The sequence below is a fragment of the Hemitrygon akajei genome, chromosome 26 (genome assembly GCF_048418815.1).
Source record: "Hemitrygon akajei chromosome 26, sHemAka1.3, whole genome shotgun sequence".
Taxonomy (NCBI): domain Eukaryota; kingdom Metazoa; phylum Chordata; class Chondrichthyes; order Myliobatiformes; family Dasyatidae; genus Hemitrygon; species Hemitrygon akajei.
This window is the reverse complement of record NC_133149.1, coordinates 46,323,508-46,340,928: the sequence shown is the minus strand read 5'-3', so window position 1 is coordinate 46,340,928 and position 17,421 is coordinate 46,323,508. Positions and strand designations below refer to the sequence as shown.

General features: G+C 42.4%; 1 protein-coding gene and 1 long non-coding RNA gene across 8 annotated transcripts in view; one reads left to right on the top strand and one right to left on the bottom strand.

Moving 5' to 3' along the window:
* The window catches only part of LOC140716953 (proprotein convertase subtilisin/kexin type 7-like), a 287,410-nt gene that overhangs the window by 207,812 nt on the left and 62,177 nt on the right, over positions 1-17,421 (top strand). For all 7 annotated transcript variants that reach the window (XM_073030136.1, XM_073030133.1, XM_073030137.1 and 4 more), the window contains 3 exons: positions 8,132-8,299; positions 15,047-15,151; positions 17,114-17,216. In XM_073030136.1, coding sequence (XP_072886237.1) covers positions 8,132-8,299; positions 15,047-15,151; positions 17,114-17,216 — 376 coding nt within the window. The remainder of the gene's footprint in view (positions 1-8,131; positions 8,300-15,046; positions 15,152-17,113; positions 17,217-17,421) is intronic.
* On the bottom strand, positions 2,358-8,243 carry LOC140716958 (uncharacterized). Its single transcript, XR_012096397.1, has 2 exons — positions 8,106-8,243; positions 2,358-4,025 (listed from the first exon to the last, which is right to left on the bottom strand). It is a non-coding gene; the product is annotated as an uncharacterized lncRNA (long non-coding RNA).

The following is a 17,421-nucleotide window of genomic DNA, read 5'->3' as shown; positions in this document are numbered from 1 at the left end:
TGGCACCAACAAACATTCCATGGTCAAAGTCACTTAGATCACATTTCTTCTCTATTCTGATGTTTGGTCTGAACAACAACTGAACCTCTTGACCATGTTTGCATACTTTTATGCATTGAATTGCTGCCACATGATTGGCTGATTAGATATTTGCATTAACGAGCAGGTATACCTAATAAAGTGGTCACTGAGTGTATAGTTTGAGTAATTTTGAACAGGAAGTTACAAGGTCAGGCATTTTCCTCAAATGTTCTTGGAGATCTGCATTTGTTTCACTTCTGGCTGCTAATGTTGTCCAAATACTGGAGTAGTCTCTCTTCAGTCTGTTCTGGTCACTGAGATTTGCTGCTCAGGGTTAAGTGTACTGAGAAGTTGAATAAATGTTTCAAAAGAATGGGGATTCTGCAATAAATATCAAAGTCACTGCTTCCTACCTCTTCAAATGTCCTGGGTCACACCTGCCATCTCCGGTCAACTGCAGGTAGCAAGTTCAAATCCCAACCCAGAACACCTGAGCAGAAATTTCTAAGCTGGGAATCCAGCATGGTACAGTGCAAGATATGCTTCTGTTAAGATAGTAAACTGAACCCAGTCTATCCTCCCTGATGCCGGTCAAATTTGCCATAGTAATGTTCAGAGATTAGCTTTGTTTGTCACATGTACATCGAAACGTCCAGTGAAATGTGTTGTTTGTGTTAAATCAAATCAGCGAGAATCATGCTGAGCAGCCTACAGGTGTCACCACACTTCTGGTGCCAACATAGCATTTCACAGCTCACTAACTCTAACCGGTACATCTTTGGAATGTGGGAGGAAACCGGAGCACCCACAGGAAACCAGCATGGTCACAGGAAGAACACACAAACTCTTTACAGACAGTGGCGGGAATCAAAACCTGATCTTATAGCTGGTGCTGTAAAGCAGTGCACTAACCACAACACTACTGTGCCATCCAGTGAATTGATGAATTAAGGGATAGTAATTCAACAAAGAGGCATTAGTTATAAAATTAGCATGTAAGTCAGAATAACTGTTGCTTGCAGTAGGAGTTGTCAGAGATCAATTCTTTACACTGTTGTCATAAATTAGCAAACACCAGATTAGATATTGTTTGACATACCCCATACCAGCGTTAATGGGCAACCTTAATGGTGTCAGAAAGCACACACAGTATTCAATACTTTAAGTATGATTAGTTACTCACCAAGGGAGAATTTCCTGGTCATTGTTTTTTAACAGGCATTTGGGAACCTACTCCATTAATAATGAGCCAGGAAATCAATGTGGAAAAGTTATTGGCTGGAACAGAGTAATGGTGAATCCCAATTGGCTGTTTGCTCTGGGTGTGATGTTCAGTCACTGCCAACAGAATGTCTCATCAGAGGGCGGAAACTGCACAGCAGCCTAGGAATTGGCTTCAGTTTTGTACCATTTTCATATTCCTAACTTGAGATCCTGTGTTTGTATGTTTTATTTCTATTTTTGTGCCTCTGTTTGAAGATGTTCTGTGCAGAATGATATTGAGTTGACAACTTTACAGGAAGTATTTCACATAAAATGCTTCAGTATTTAGCATAAAACCCGTGGGACATTATCGTTTTAAGTGCATATTTGGTTCCATTGGCATCTATCCATAAGACCATCAGACATAGGAGCAGAATTAGGCCATTCAGCCCATTGAGTCTGCTCCACTATTCCATCATGACATTATCCCTCTCAACTCCATCCCTTGACTTCTCCCTTTAACTTTGATGCCCTTACTAATTAAGAACCTCCACTTTAGATATACCTATGACTTGGCCTCCACAGCTGTCTGTGGCAATGAATTCCACGGATTCACCACCCTCTGTTTAAAGAAATTCCTCCTCATCTGTGCTCTAAAGGGGCGTCCTTCTATTCTGAGGCTGAGTCCTCTGATCCCAGATTCCCCCAATATTGGAAAATCCTCTCCACTTTCACTCTGTCTAGGCCTTTCAATATTTGATAGGTTTCAATGATATTCCCTCCATCATTCTCCTAAATTCCAGTGAGTACAGCCCCAGAAGTCTTCAAACACTCCTCATACTTTAACTCTTTTATTCTCAGCATCATCCTTGAGAACCTTCTCTGGATCCTCTCCAATGCCAGAGCATCCTGCTTATACATTTTCTCTGTGACCACATGGATTTCCCTGGGTGCTCTGATTTCTACCCATGTAGCAAAGACATGGCTTGGTAGTGTTTGATTATAGAGATGATATTGCCAAAAAAGATTCTGCAGAAATCAAAGATGAGGAGTAAATATTATGGTTACATCCGTTTTAAGAGATGTTCATCTTAATGCAGGTCAGCCAAAGTCAAGCAAGGCAAGTAAAGAAATAACAAGAAATAAAGATTACCTTTATTTGTCACCTGTACATCAAAACATTGAAGCATACAGTAAAATGCATCATTTTAACACAGTCTGAGCATGCACTAGGGCAGCCCTTAGCCAACAACAAAGGATTGTGGTCCTTATGTTCTCCCTTTATACTACAATTTAGACTAAGCTGGTTAAATATGGGAGTCTTCTCTGATAGGAACCGTCTGAACAGCAAGAACAGTGTTGATTTACGTTGCCATGACATCTCAGACTTACAGACAAAAATTTAATAAGCTATCAAAAATTACAAAGAGCTGATTATACAAACATATAATCAAGAGTAAAGAAGGTTAAATTTCAAAAAATAACAATTCAAATAGCAACTTAGACCTTAATCCCTTAATCCAACAGTAGTTTAATGTGCCTGTGTAAATTGGCGCGAGGAATAGAATCTGGGAGGCGTTTAATGAAAATGGGTCAGCACAGGCTTGCTGGATTGAAGGGCCTTTTTCTGTGCTGTATTACTCGGTGACTCCAATGAGTTTAGCTCATTCTCCTCTTGTCCTCTACCACTGCTATTCTGTAATGATCAAGTTTAAGTCTAAATCCATTCAAATGGTAATCCAGCCTTTCGGATTGATCAATCACAGTTGTGATGGGAGATTTTAACTTTCCTCATATTGTTTGGCATCTCCTTAGCACAAGGGATTTAGATGGGGTGGAGTTTGTTAGGTGTGTTCAGGAAGGTTTCTAGACACAGTATGTAGATAAGCCTACAAGAGGAGAGGCTGTCCTTGATCTGGTATTGGGAAATGAACCTGGTCAAGTGTCAAATCTCTCAGTGGGAGAGTATTTTGGAGGTATTAATCACAACTCTATCTCTTTCACCATAGTGCTGGAGAAGGATAGGAGCAGACAATTTGGGAAAACATTTAATTGGGGTAGGGGGAAATATGATGCTAATAGGCAGAAACTTGGGAGCATTAATTGGGAGCAGATGTTCTCAGGGAAATGCATGGCAGAAATGTGGCAAATGTTCAGGGAACACCTGCATGACATTCTGCATAGGTATGTTCCATTGAGGCTGGGAAAGAATAGTAGGGTAAAAGAACCATGGTGTACAAAGGATGTTGAAAATCTAGTTAAGAAGAAAAGAAAAGCTTATGAAAGGTTCAAGAAACTAGGTACTGTTAGAGCTCTAGAAAATTATAAGGCTAGCAGGAAGGAGCTTAAGAATGAAATTAGGAGAGCTAGAAGGGGCCATAAGAAGGCCTTGATGAGCAGGATTCAGGAAAACACCAAGGCATTCTGCAAGTATGTGAAGAGCAAGAGGATGAGCCGTGTGAGAATAGGACCAATCAGGTGCGATCGTGGAAACGTGTGCATGGAGTCGGTGGAGTTAGCGGAGGTACTTAATGAATACTTTGCTTCAGTACTCACCAGTGAAAAGAACGTTGACAATTGTGGGGATGACATACAGTGGACTAAAACGTTTGAGCATATAGGTATTAAGAAAGAGGATGTGCTGGAGCTTTTGAAAAACATTAAGTTAGATAAGTCGCCGGGACTGAATGAGGTATACCCCAGACTACTGTGGGTAGTGAGGGAGGAGCCTCTGATTGCCCAGAGTTACTGATACAAATTCTTTAAATCTATGCCTGGTCTTTGTCGTCCTATTATATGTCCTGAAAATAAAACAAAGATAAAATTGGATTAGCTTTATTTGTCACATGTACATCAAAACGTAGAGTGAAATTTGTCGTTTGTGTTGAGGTAGCCCACAAGTGTTGCCATGCTTGTGGTGCCAACCCTATCCCATATGTCTTTGGACTGTGGGAGGAAACCCATGCCATCATGGAGAGAACAGACCAACTCCCCACAGGCAGCAGCAGGAATCGAGTCCCAAACTTCATAATCTATAAAGCGTTACAGCAACTGCTACACTGCCATGCCCATTCTGTTACAATATTTAGCATGCTTCTATTTGCAAAATAGTAAGATAAGGATTCAAGGGCTTGCCTAAGAATAGTAAATGTAAACTGTGCCTTTAATACAAAATACTTGGGAGCAAGTTGAAGTTTAACCAGAGGCACCTTAGTGCCTTATCTTCTTTGTCATAGAAAGAAGGTGGAACAGCATTTTACACTGGAGTTATTACTCTGTGGTCACTTTGATCTCAGCAAGTCTTTGATCAACAGATTGTTAAAGAGATAAACTGCTGTGAAATTCTAGTGATGACATTTTTCACCATGTCTCGTGTTCTGAGGTTGATTGAGTTTGAAAGCAGTACACTTATCAAAAGGTTTTCAAATGCTACAAAATTCATGAGGTGTTGATCAGCCTTACTGGTTGGGATAAGTAATTATTTTTGAGTCTGGTGGTTCTGGCATGGATGCTACGTAGCCTCTTCACTGATGAGAGTGGGACAAACAGTCCATGAGCAGGGTGGGTGGACTTCATGATGTTACTGGCCCTCTTCCAGCACCTTTCTGTATATATGTTCTTGATAGTGGGTAGGCTGGTGCTGACGATGCATTGACCAGTTTTGATTACTTGTTGTAGAGACTCTATAAAATACTGTTTATGCAGGGCAGGGAACAGGCATCAACTTAAACTGACCTGCATCACAAATAGAGTCATAAAACACTACAGTATTAAAGCAGGCTCTTTGGCTCATTTTGTCCATGTCAAACTGTTATTCTGCATAGCCCCATTGATCTGCACCAGGACCATAGCCCTCCCATCTTGTACCTGTCCAATCAAACCTGCATCTACCACTTACACTGGCTGCTCAGTCTACACTCTCACCACCTTCTGAGTGAAGAAGTTTCCCCTCGGGTTCCCCTTAAACATTTCACCTTTCACCTATAGCCTATGCCCTCTAGTTCTAGTCTCACCCAACCGCAATGGAAAAAACCTACTTGCATTGACCCTATCTATACCCCTCATAATTTTGTATATGTCCATCAAATCTCCCCTCAATCTCCTACACTCGAGGGCTTTGATCTGACTGTAATTTATTTCCCAACTCATGTTAATAATCCAGTTTTTCCTGACCCATTTGTTGCATTAGTATGGTGTCTGGACTTGGTGTCTTGTCAGCTTGAGTGAGGGTAAATGGCAGCAGTCTCAAAGTTGAGTCATTTGAAGGAAGAAGAAAGCAAGACCACTGTGCATGGTGAAATTTCTTTAAAATAAACGCAAAATGCTGGAGGAACTCAGCAGTTCATGCAGCATCTATGTAAATGAATAAACTATTTTACAAGGATGTTGCCTGGATTGGGGAGCATGCCTTATGAAAATAGGTTGAGTGAACTCGGCCTTTTCTCCTTGGAGCGACGGGGGATAAGAGGTGACCTGATAGAGGTATATAAGATGATGAGAGGCATTGATTGTGTGGATAGTCAGAGGCTTTTTCCCAGGGCTGAAATGGTTGCCACAAGAGGACACAGGTTTAAGGTGCTGGGGAGTAGGTACAGAGGAGATGTTGGGTGAGTTTTTTTACTCAGAGAGTGGTGAGTATGTGGAATGGGCTGCCGGCAACAGTGGTGGAGGCGGATACGATAGGGTCTTTTAAGAGGCTTTTAGATAGGTACATGGAGCTTAGTAAAATAGAGGGCTATAGGTAAGCCTAGTATTTTCTACGGTAGGGACATGTTCGGCACAACTATGTGGGCCAAAGGGCCTGTATTGTGCTTTAGGTTTTCTATATTTCTCTGGACGTTTCAGGCTGAGACCCTTTTACAAGACTAAGAAAGAAGGGGGTAGTTGACTTCTCCCTCCTTCCTTTCCGGTGCTGATAAAGAGTCTCAGCCTGAAATATCGACTGTCCTTTCCTTTCCATACGTGATACCTGATGTACTGAGTTTGTCCAGCATTTTGTGTATGTTGCTCAAGATTTCCAGCATCTGCAGAATCTCTCATGTTTATTCCTTAAAACAAGTCTCTGGTAATTCAGTGAAGTGACATCTGAAGATCAACTGAATTCTATCAAGGAACAATATGGAACACCGTCTTCCAGAGAGGCCAGAACAAAAAGATAGAGTCACGTTAGGAGTGGTGAAGAGCAAAATGTGAAGATTAAAGAGGTATCATTGCAGCAGAATTGTCATTTCTCTACACTTAAAGTCTCCACATTCTTATTTTAAAGGATTTTGGTATTTGTGTGGTTGTAGCCTATTAGGCACAGCACAGAGTTGTTAGTAGCACTTTCTGGCTTGAGGTCAGGAATGAGTAGTGTTGGATATGGACAAGCTCCACTTCAGGTTATCACCAGCAGTAAGGTTGTGACTCCATTCCTACAGCAGGTGTTAGTTCCAACTAAAACCATTGGTGAGATGAGCTTTATTTGTTACACGTATATTGAAACGTCGAAACGTACAGTGAAATGTGTCATTTTGCGTCAGCAACCAACACAGCCCGATGGTGTGCTGGTGGCAGTTCTTTAAAAGTCACCATGCATTCAGTGCCAACAGAGCATGCCCACAACTCACTATCCCTAACCATTACATTGAATGTACAAACTCCTTACAGACAGTGGCAGGAATTGAACCCTGGCCACGATTGCCGGCACTGTAATGTATAGCGCTAATAGCTACGCTACCGTGCCTGAAACCATTAGTGAGATTAGCTTTATTTGTCACACGTATATTGAAACATACAGTAAAATGAGTTGTTTTGTGTCAACAACCAACACCGTCTGAGGATGTACTGGGGGCAGCCCGCAAGGGTTGCTATGCTTCCAGCGCCAACACAGCATGGCCACAACTCACTAACACTCATTACATTGTATGTCAAAGCCCTTACGGAAGTCAGTGGGCATTGAATCCTGATTTTGATCGCTGGCACTACACAGTGTTATGTTAACTGCTATGCTACTGTGCCATTCTGTAATCTACTGGAAAAGGGAATGTAAAATGTCTGGCAATCTAAACAAGGGGCATCCTTCAGTTTGTGGTAGAAGCTGGCACAACATACCTTCTGCCTTTTCTTATGCAATAGCTGTCACTAGAGTTTGAACTGCTCTGTATTTGTAAATGAAACTATCTGTTTAAGTTGGACTGGAATTTGAAGTGTAGGGATCTGCATGTCAAAAGCCAAATATTTCTTTAGAATCTTTTCCTTTCTCTGGAATGGATTTTAATCAGAAACTTACAAGTTGCAGTGTGGTGTACTGACTTGGGTGATCCAAATATGATAATCAGTAGCAGCTGTTGCATTGGAGTGTAGAACTGTTCTTTTTCTTGTATTTTTTATAGTTTAACTTCCTGTGCTTGCTTGTATTTTAATATAATCTATATACGTATAACTGTTCAGTGAAATTTACAGTAATTGTCGTATAGCTACTTCTGTATTTTTCTAGAAGCTTCTTAATATTTCTGTGCAACACTCACAAAATGCTGGAGGAACTCAGCAGGTCAAGCAGCAGCTATGGAAATGAATAAACAGTCAATGTTTTGGGCCAAGACCCTTCTTCAGGACTGGAGTTTATCAGTAGCAGATGTCACTCCACTTGAATCTGTCTATTCCGTAGGTTAATTGTTATCACTGGAATTTTGTTATCTTTTTAGTCAGAGCTAGTTTTGTATAATACGACCACAACTTATTTGCCTTTTTTCTTTTTTCTTCCTTCTTTCTTGGTTCTTATAACACTTACTAAAATGGTCATAAGCAACAAGTTTTATGCCTCAGTTCTTGACTTCTGAAGAACCTCTGGATCACAGTGCAGGTTTCTCAGGAATGTACTGGTGTTTGATCTGTCTTACCTGTTTTTGTTGCTGTATCTACCCAGGTGACCACCGACTGGGACATGCAGGAGGGCACTGGCTGCACAGATGGACACACTGGGACTTCTGCTGCTGCCCCACTGGCAGCGGGAATGATTGCATTAATGCTCCAGGTTCGCCCATGTCTCACGTGGCGGGATGTCCAGCACATCATTGTCTTCACTGCTACACGGGTAAGGATAGAGCATAATTGGCATTTTCACATGGTATTTACAGCTCATGCAGCTAATCAGCCCAAAAGACTCATACTGGTGTTCATACTCAGCTTCAGTCTCTACCACCAAACTCAATGATAGCACGGTAGCGTAGTGGTTAACATAATGCTTTACAGCACCATTGATCAGTGATCAGGATTCAATTCCCACACCTGTCTGTAAGGAGTTTGTATGTTCTTCCCGTGACCATGCGGGTTTCCTCCCATATTCCAAAAGGCGTATGGATTAGAATTAATAAGTTGTGCGCATGCTATGTTGGTGTCAGAAGCATGGTCACACTTGTGGGCTTTTCCCAGCACACCCTCGGACTGTATTAGCCATTGATGCAAATGACGCATTTCACTGTATGTTTCAATGTACATGTGACAAACAAAGCTTATCTTTAAGGCCAACTCCCCTAGTACAATGAAGTGGACTCTGGTCCTCGTTATGGCCTTGTACCTTATTGACTGCCTCCTCTGTGGCTGTCACACTTCATTTTGCATTGTTATTGCTTTTACTGCATTACTTCACCAGTGACTCAGGTTCTATTCCCACTGCTGTCTGTAAGGAGTTTACACATTCTCCCTGTAACAGTGTGGGTTTCTTCCAGGTGCTCCAGTTTCCTCCCACATTCCAAAGGCGTATGGGTTAGTAGGTTAATTGGTCACATGGGTGTATTTGGTCTGCGCAGGCTTATTGGGCAGGAAAAACCCTGTTACTTTGCTGTACCTCTAAATAAAAAAACTGTCTTGGTCCTATTAAGAAAATGCAACTTTTCCTCTAAGTGTGCCCCACAAAACATTTTCATAACATTAAAGACCTCCATCAAACTAATCCTTTTCTTCCTGAGGAACAGAAACCAACCCTGCCCGGTATATTTTGGTAAGCAATACCACTCAGTTCTGATGTCATTCAAGGAAATCCATTCTGCACATCTGGCTTTAAGACAGATGTTCATGCTTTTATTTCTCTTATTTCATCATGGCTAATCCAATTTCCCTTTCAGCCCCAATCTCCTACCTTCCTCTTGTATCCCTTCATGTTCTCACCAATCAAGAATCTATCAATCTCTACCTTAAATATGCATAAAGACTTGGCCTCCACAGCTACCAATGGTAAAGAATTCCACAGATTCACCACTCTCTGGCTAAACAAATTCCCCCTCATCTCCGCTCTGAAAGGACACCTCTCTATTCTGATGCTGTGTCCTCTGGTCTTAGACTCTCCCACCATAGGAAACATCTTCTCCACATTCACTTTATCAAGGCCTTTCACCATTTGATAGGTTTCAATGAGGCAACCCTTCATTGTTCTGAATTCCAGTGCATACAGGCCCAGAGCCAACAAACACTCTTCATATGACAAGCCATTCAATCCTGGAATCATTCTAGTGAATTTCCTTTGAACCCTCTCTGATGTCAGCACATCCTTTCTAAGATAAGGTGCCCAAAACTGTTCACGATACTCCAACTGAGGCCTCACTAGTGCTTTGTTAAGTCTCAACATTACATCCTTGCTTATATATTCTAGTCCTCTTGAAATGAATGATAACATCGCAGTTGCGTTTCTCACCACAGACTCAACCTGCAAATTATCTGTTAGGAACCCTGCACAAGGACACCCAACACACGCAAAATGCTGGTGGAAAGCAGCAGGCCAGGCAGCATCTACAGGAAGAAGTACAGTCGACGTTTCAGGCTGAGACCCTTCGTCAGGACTAATTGAAAGAAGAGATAGTAAGAGATTTGAAAATGGGAGGAGGAGATCCGAAAAGGACACCCAAGTCCCTTTGTGCCTCAGCTTTTTGTATTTTCTCTCCATTTAGAAAATAGTTAACCCTTTCATTTCTTCTACCAAATGCATGCCCATACACTTCCCAACACTGTATTCCATCTGCCAATTCTTTGCCCATTGTCCTAATCTGTCTAAGTCTTTCTGTAGGCTCTCTACTTCCTCAAAGATATCTGCCCCTCCATCTATCTTCATATCATCTGCAAACTTTGCAACAAAGCCATCAATTCCATCATCCAAATCATTAGCATATAACGTAAAAGGAATCGGTCACAGCACAGACCCCTGTGGAACATCACTAGTCACCGGCAGCCAACCAGAAAAGGCTCCCTTTATTCCCAGTCTTTGCCTTCTGCCTATCAGCCACTGCTTTTTCAATGTCAGAATCTTTCTTCTAATACCATGGCTTCATTGCTTGTTAATCAACCTCATGTGTGGCACCTTGTCAAAGGCCTTCTGAAAATCCAAATACACATAAACTGATTCTCCACCATCTATCCTGCTTGTTACTTCTTCAAAGAATCAATGAGGAAACCATGCTGACTACGGCCTATTTTATCATGTGCTTCTAAGTACCCCAAAACCACATCCTAAACAATCGACTCCAACACCTTCCCAGACTCTGAGGTCAGATTAAGTGGCCTATAATTCCCTTTCTTCTGCCTCTCCTTTCATGTAGAGTGGAGTGACATTTGCAATTTTCCAGTCTTCCGGAACCATTCCAAAATCTAGTGATTCTTGAAAGATCATTACTAATGCCTCCACAATCTCTTCAGCCTCCTCCCTCAGAGCCCTGGGGTGTACACTATCTGGTCCAGGTGACTTATCTACTTTCAGACCTTCCAGTTTCCCAGGAACTTTCTCTAGTAATGGTAACTTCACATACTTCATGACGCCTGACAGCTGGAGCTTCCATCATAGTATCTTCCACATCGAAGACTGATGCAAAATACTTATTCAGTTCATCCGCCATTTTGTTGTTCCCCCACCATTCTGTGAACGGAAACACTGCAGATTCAGAGCTCCACTGGTTCTTAAAGAGCACTGCACTGAAACAGGTTAAATAAGGGACTTGAGCATCCGTGTTTTTTGGTATCCACAAGGGGTCCCAGAACCAATCCCTCCACTATTACACCACTATCCTCTTCCCCTCTCCCCTCCCTCTCTCCCTCCCCTCCCAATCTCTTTCCCCCTTCCCTTTCCCTCTCCTTCACTCTACCCTCTCTCTCTTCAATGACTCTTTCTCCCGCTGTATTTCTCCCCTGTATTTCTCTCCCTCCCTCTATCCTCTTCCTCTATTTCTCTTTCTCTTTCACTTCCTTTTGCTGTCTCTCTTCCTCTCTTCAATTTCTCCCTCTCTCTCTTCTCTTGCTATACGCTCCCTTTACCATTTTGTCTTTCTTCCTCTTCATTGTATTTTGTTTCTAAAGAATTTTATTACAGCCTTGTGTCACACACCCTCCATTTCTCTGTACTACAAATCATTCTTCACCACAACTCTCTCACAAAGACTTTTTCAGGGAAACTCCCCACTGTATAATATTCTACATCTTTTAAACCATGATTTAAGGACTTTTTTTCTTTGAATTTGAATTTGAACTTGTCCTTGAATTTGTTCAGGAGTACAAAATTACGCAGCATTTACTGGAAGTTACAGATTAAAAAAAGTAAAGGAAACATAATTCAGGGATTTTTTTTTTTGAGGAAATGCCATTATCCAGAGCTGTGGTCAGAAGTTTCCTTCATAGGTTTTATTGCCTGTACCTAGGATCATGCAGCATGGAGACTTGGAAAGTACAGAGCAGTGGAAACTTGTTCAGTTTTTCTGTCATAGACTGTCTGATCAGTGAAAAGAAAGATTTTAAAAGGGAAAAGCTCATCTCTAATAAGTAGATTAGACTCTTTGTGTTCGAGAGTATTCATCACCAGTTTCTACTCACCCCCACATATTTGATTCAGTTGATGTCATAGGAACCACATGTTGGGAATTCTATCTCCCCAGTGACTGATAACTACTGCACATTTAATGCCATAACCAGATATCTCCAAGATCTTCATGTCACAGCTTTTTCAACCCTGGAGTGTTTAACAACCACTCAACTACACTTTGAAATGATGTCACTGTTGGAGTCTGTGAGTTTTATTATTTTATTACAGCACAGGAGTCCAATCAGCCCATTGAGTCTAAACTGGCTCTCACTGCAATCCCATCAATCCACTTACTCCACCTACTTCTCCAGTAACTTATTCCCTCTCACATACAATTCAACTCTCTACCCACTTATGCTGAGGGTAATGTAAAGTGTACAATTAACTTATCAACATAAAAAAGAATTTGTGAGGAAACCAGAACACCCCAGTTGGTGGTGAATCTCAGAGTCATGGGGAAAGTGTGTAATCTCTACAAAGGCAGCATCTAAACTCGATTAATTCTGGGTTGCTGGGGCTCTGAGACCAGCTGTACTACTTGCTGCATATCACGGTGCCACCTACATCTATTGTTGAGTTTGACATTAGGGATTCTGCAGATACTGGAAATCGAGAGTAACACACAACAAAATGTTAGAGGAACTCAGCAGTCGGGTAGCATCTGTGGAAATGAATAAACAGCTAATGTTTCAAGCCAAGACCCTTCTTCAGGACTGGAAAAGCGGGGTGCAAATTCACCTGCCAGCTTGTATTCCTCTCCCTCCCCAACCATCTTATTGTTGAGTTTTTCACTTACATGAAATGGGCATCACTGAAATGCTGGGGCTATTAAAGATTTTAAAGACCAGCTTTGTGAACTTGACTCTTGGGAATGCAGGTATGGCACCTTGAAGACAAAGGTCAGCCATGGCTGGGGTAACACTCACTGGGGTGGACTTTAAGCTAGGTTAAAGAGTGGAGGTTCGAGAGTAAAAAAACGAACCTGTGTTCAGCCCCACCTCTTGGTGCCAGCCAAGACCTCCCACCTGAGCCCATCCCTCTGCCTGTATTTGACCCATCTCCCTCTCTTTTGGCTACTACCATTGAGCAGGAGCTACAGGATTCTTGGGTCCCACACCATCAGGTTCAGGAGCAGCCATTGCCCTGCAGCCATCGGGCTGCTGGACAGGCTTCACTCGCCTCAGTGATGAACAAACCATGCAGCCTGTGGACTCTGCAGCTCACGCTCTGTGTAAAACGAACATGTGTTCAGTGATGTGAAACAGGAGCTAAATGTTGTCCAGGGCAGGGTTCAGGAGCAGCCATCGGGCTGCTGGACAGGCTTCACTCGCCTCAGTGATGAACAAACCATGCAGCCTGTGGACTCTGCAGCTCACGCTCTGTGTAAAACGAACATGTGTTCAGTGATGTGAAACAGGAGCTAAATGTTGTCCAGGGCAGGGTTCAGGAGCAGCCATCGGGCTGCTGGACAGGCTTCACTCGCCTCAGTGATGAACAGACCGTTCAGCCTGTGGACTCTGCAGCTCACGCTCTGTGTATTATTTGTTTACTGTTTTAACAATTTGCACGATTTGTCCTCTTTTGTACATTGGATGTCTGTCAGCCTTTGTTGTGTGTGGCTTTTCGTGGGTTCTGTTGTGTTTCTATATTTTCCTGTGGCTGCCTGCAAGAAGATGAATCTCAAGGTTGTATTTGGTATACGTACTTCCATAATGAATTTCAACTTTGAACATTGCAATTGAGTATCTCAGGTCAAAGTCAAAGTAAATTTATAATTCAATAACAGACAAAGACAACTGTGCTGCTTTGAAGAGTGCTACATGGAGTCATTCTTACCCTCAGCTATTAGGCTCCTTTATGAGGCAACTGATAGCCAGGGAAGTGATGACTCCCTCCTGTTACACTGTTTGAGGTAACTTATTTTTTATTTTTTCTTACTTCTCTTCTAATATTTGTATATCTGTGCACCTGTAATGCTACTGTGAAACTGTCATTTCCATTGGGATCAATAAAGTATATATCTATCTCTATATCCATCTAAGTGTTGGTGTGTAGCCAAGTGATTAAGGCATTGGTCTAGTGATCTGAAGGTCATGAGTTTGAGCCTTAGCTGAGGCAGCGTGTTGTGTCCTTGATCAAGGCACTTAACCACACATTGCTCTTCGACAACACCGGTGCCAAGCTGTATGGATCCTAATGCTCTTCCCTTGGACAATTTCGGTGGCGTGGAGAGGGGAAGGCCTGCAGCTTGGGCAACTGCCGGTCTCCCATACAACCCTGCCCAGGCCTGCGCCCTGGAAACTTTCCAAGGCGCAAATCCATGGTCTCTCGAGACTAATGGGTGCCTATATCCATCTAATCAAAGTATGAACGTTACCATAAGCTACCCCGAGATTCATTTTCTTTCAAGCATTCACAGGAAAATAAAGAAACACAACAGAATTTATTTTTTTTAAACTACACATAAACAAAGATTGATAAATAACCAATGTGTGAAAGAATACAAATTGTGCAAAAATGTAGATCAATAAATAATACTGAGAACATGAGTTGTAGAGTCCTTGAAAGTGAGGCTGTAGGTTGCAGAATCAGTTAATTGTTTTTGTGAATGACGTTACCCACACTGGTTCAAGAGTCTGATGTTTAAAGGGTAAAAACTGTTCCTGAACCTGGTGGTGTGGGACCCTAGGCTCCTGTATCTCTTGCCTGATGGCAGAAGCAAGAAGAGTCTGGATGGTGGGGTCTTTGATGATGGATGCTGCTTTCTTGTGGCAGGACTCCATGTACATGAGCTCAATGGTGGGGAGGGGTTTGCCTGTGATGGACCAGACTATATCTGCCACATTCTATAGACTCTGGGCTATATCCACCACTTCTCTGCAGACAGTCAGGAAAGGTAAAGGATTTTCTAGATGTTGGGAAGGTCGTGTAAGGCAGTGGAGGAGACAGCACAAGTCCACGTGTGAATGCATTCTTTTAATTAAGGTTTTATTTTTCCTTCAGTTTGACCTAGTCGCTGGATGGGAAGTAAATGAAGCTGGATTCAGCCACAGTCACCGGCATGGATTTGGACTGCTTAATGCCTGGCGCATGGTTAATGTAGCAAAGGTGTGTATTAATGGCACTAAGGTGATATCCAGTGGATGGTCTCAGTCAGGGTCAAGAAAATTCAAAGCAAAATTACAATTTATTGTCAAAAGCATAAATACATGTAGAATTTTTTAAAAACTTAATCGCAGCATCATCACAGGCACAGAGCATCAGATAAACAGTGTCACAGGCACAGTGCGTCAGATAAACAGCGTCACTGAGAGCATCAAGTAAACAGCGTCACTGAGACAGACCGTCATGTAATCAGTGTCACAGGCACAGAGCATCAGATAAACAGTGTCACGGGCACAGAGCATCAAGTAAACAGTGTCATAGGGACAGAGTGTCAGGTAAGCCACGTTAGAAGTCTTGTACCTCCTCTTTTATGTTGGTGATCAAAAGACAGCATGTCCCAGATTGTGAAGTTCCTTGGTGATGGATGCCACCATCTTGAGGCACCACTCTTTGAAGAAGTCGTCGATGGTGGTGAGGGTTGTGCCGGGTCTGGAGCTAACTGAGTCTACAACTCTCTACAGCCTCTTTCCATCCTGTCCATTGGAGCCTCCATACCTGGCAGCAGTGCAACCTGTTAGAATGCTCTCTACTGCACATCTGTACAACCCTATCTGTCTTGCTGTTGGAAGACTTTTGAACTGACCTCTTAAATAATAAGGATGAAATCATGACCTCTTGATCTACCTTGTCATGGCTCTTGCACTTCATTTGCACTCACTCCTTAACTCTAAATCTGCTATTGTGTTCCCTTTGTTCTACCTCAGTGTACTTAAGTTTGGTATAATCTGTCTAGATGGCACGCAAGTTCAAGCTTCTCACTGTTTCTCAGTAAATGTGAGCATAGTAAACCAATTACCCATGCAGAATTACAAGGGATGATCATACTGAGGATGCTTGAGTTGTTAAGTATATTCAAGGCTGAGGAAGATCTTTGAACTGCAGAGGAATTGGGGATTGTGAGCATCAGGGCAGAAAAATTCAAGATCAGATCATATGGGAGGGATTCAAAGGTCACATGACCTACTCATGTTCCTATTCTGTTCTCTCTGATCTCCAAGCAATGACGCCAGCACATCCTGGGCTCAATGGGTTTGCTGCTTCTAACAACTTTATTTCCTCGCACTTCTTTATTCAGTGGTGCCTTGGAGCCAACTTCCTGAAGACACAATTTCCTGAAGAGCTTTTTCTGTCAGTTCATCTCTTTACTTAATTGCCCTTGGATGGATGGTGGGAGGAATTGAAAAGCAACTTGGCAGCCAGCGCTGATCTTTGCTTCCTCAGGGTTTATTCCAGGCAGAGATAAGAAGAGTCTTATTTTCTGATGAAACCTCTTACCCAGGGACCTGTGGATGCTGAGCCATTGGTAACTGGTTTATTAGTGTCATGTGTACCAAGGTATAGTAAAAAGCTTTAGTAACACACACACAAAATGCTGGAGAAACTCAAAAGGTCAGTCAGCATCTATGGAAAGGAATAAACTCTCAACGTTTTGGGCTGAGACCCTTCATCAGGACTGGAAAGGAAGATGCCAGAAGAAGAAGGTGGGAGGAGGTGAAGGGGTGCAAGCTGACGGGATAGGTAAAGAGACGGCGAGCAGCCACAACCACAGGGGGAGGGAGGTGGTGAGAGAGGGTCTAACTGAACTCCAGTCAAAGAGAAGATGTAAACTTCTACAAGATTAACATTTAGTTCGCCTTTTCAATCGTCAAGTTTCAATTTCAAATGTACCTGTGAATGAGGTGCTTTCTTATATCTGTGTGTGTGTGTCTTTGTGTGAGTGTGTGTGTACCTGTGTAAATGCGCATTTGTACCATGCTCTCTAACTTTTACAGGATCTGTTGTTTAACCCCACTGGTTTTGCTATTTGCTTTCAAGATATCTTGAGTAAAGCTGTTTTCTTCAGAACCATTAATGTGAAAGCCTATGCTTAGTGATGAGCTGGTTGTTTATCTTGTTCCACTCCAGATCTGGGAGTCAGTGCCATTCCTCAGCTCTTACGCCAGTCCTGTTGAGAAAGAGGAAAAACTCATCCCCTTCCACCCTCACAAGCTGGAGATCACGTGGAATGGTACGTAGTGAGCCTCTGCATTTGTTACGTAGTTGGGGTGATCAGAAATTAACAACAGCGAATCGCTTCAAAGTTAGCATCACCATCTCGATTCTTCTCCTTACTTACCTCTACAATCTATAAGCTCCAGGTTGTTCAGGAAATAAAGTCCAAAGTAAAAGTATGTATATAACACCATTTACTGCCCTGAGATTTATATTCTTGT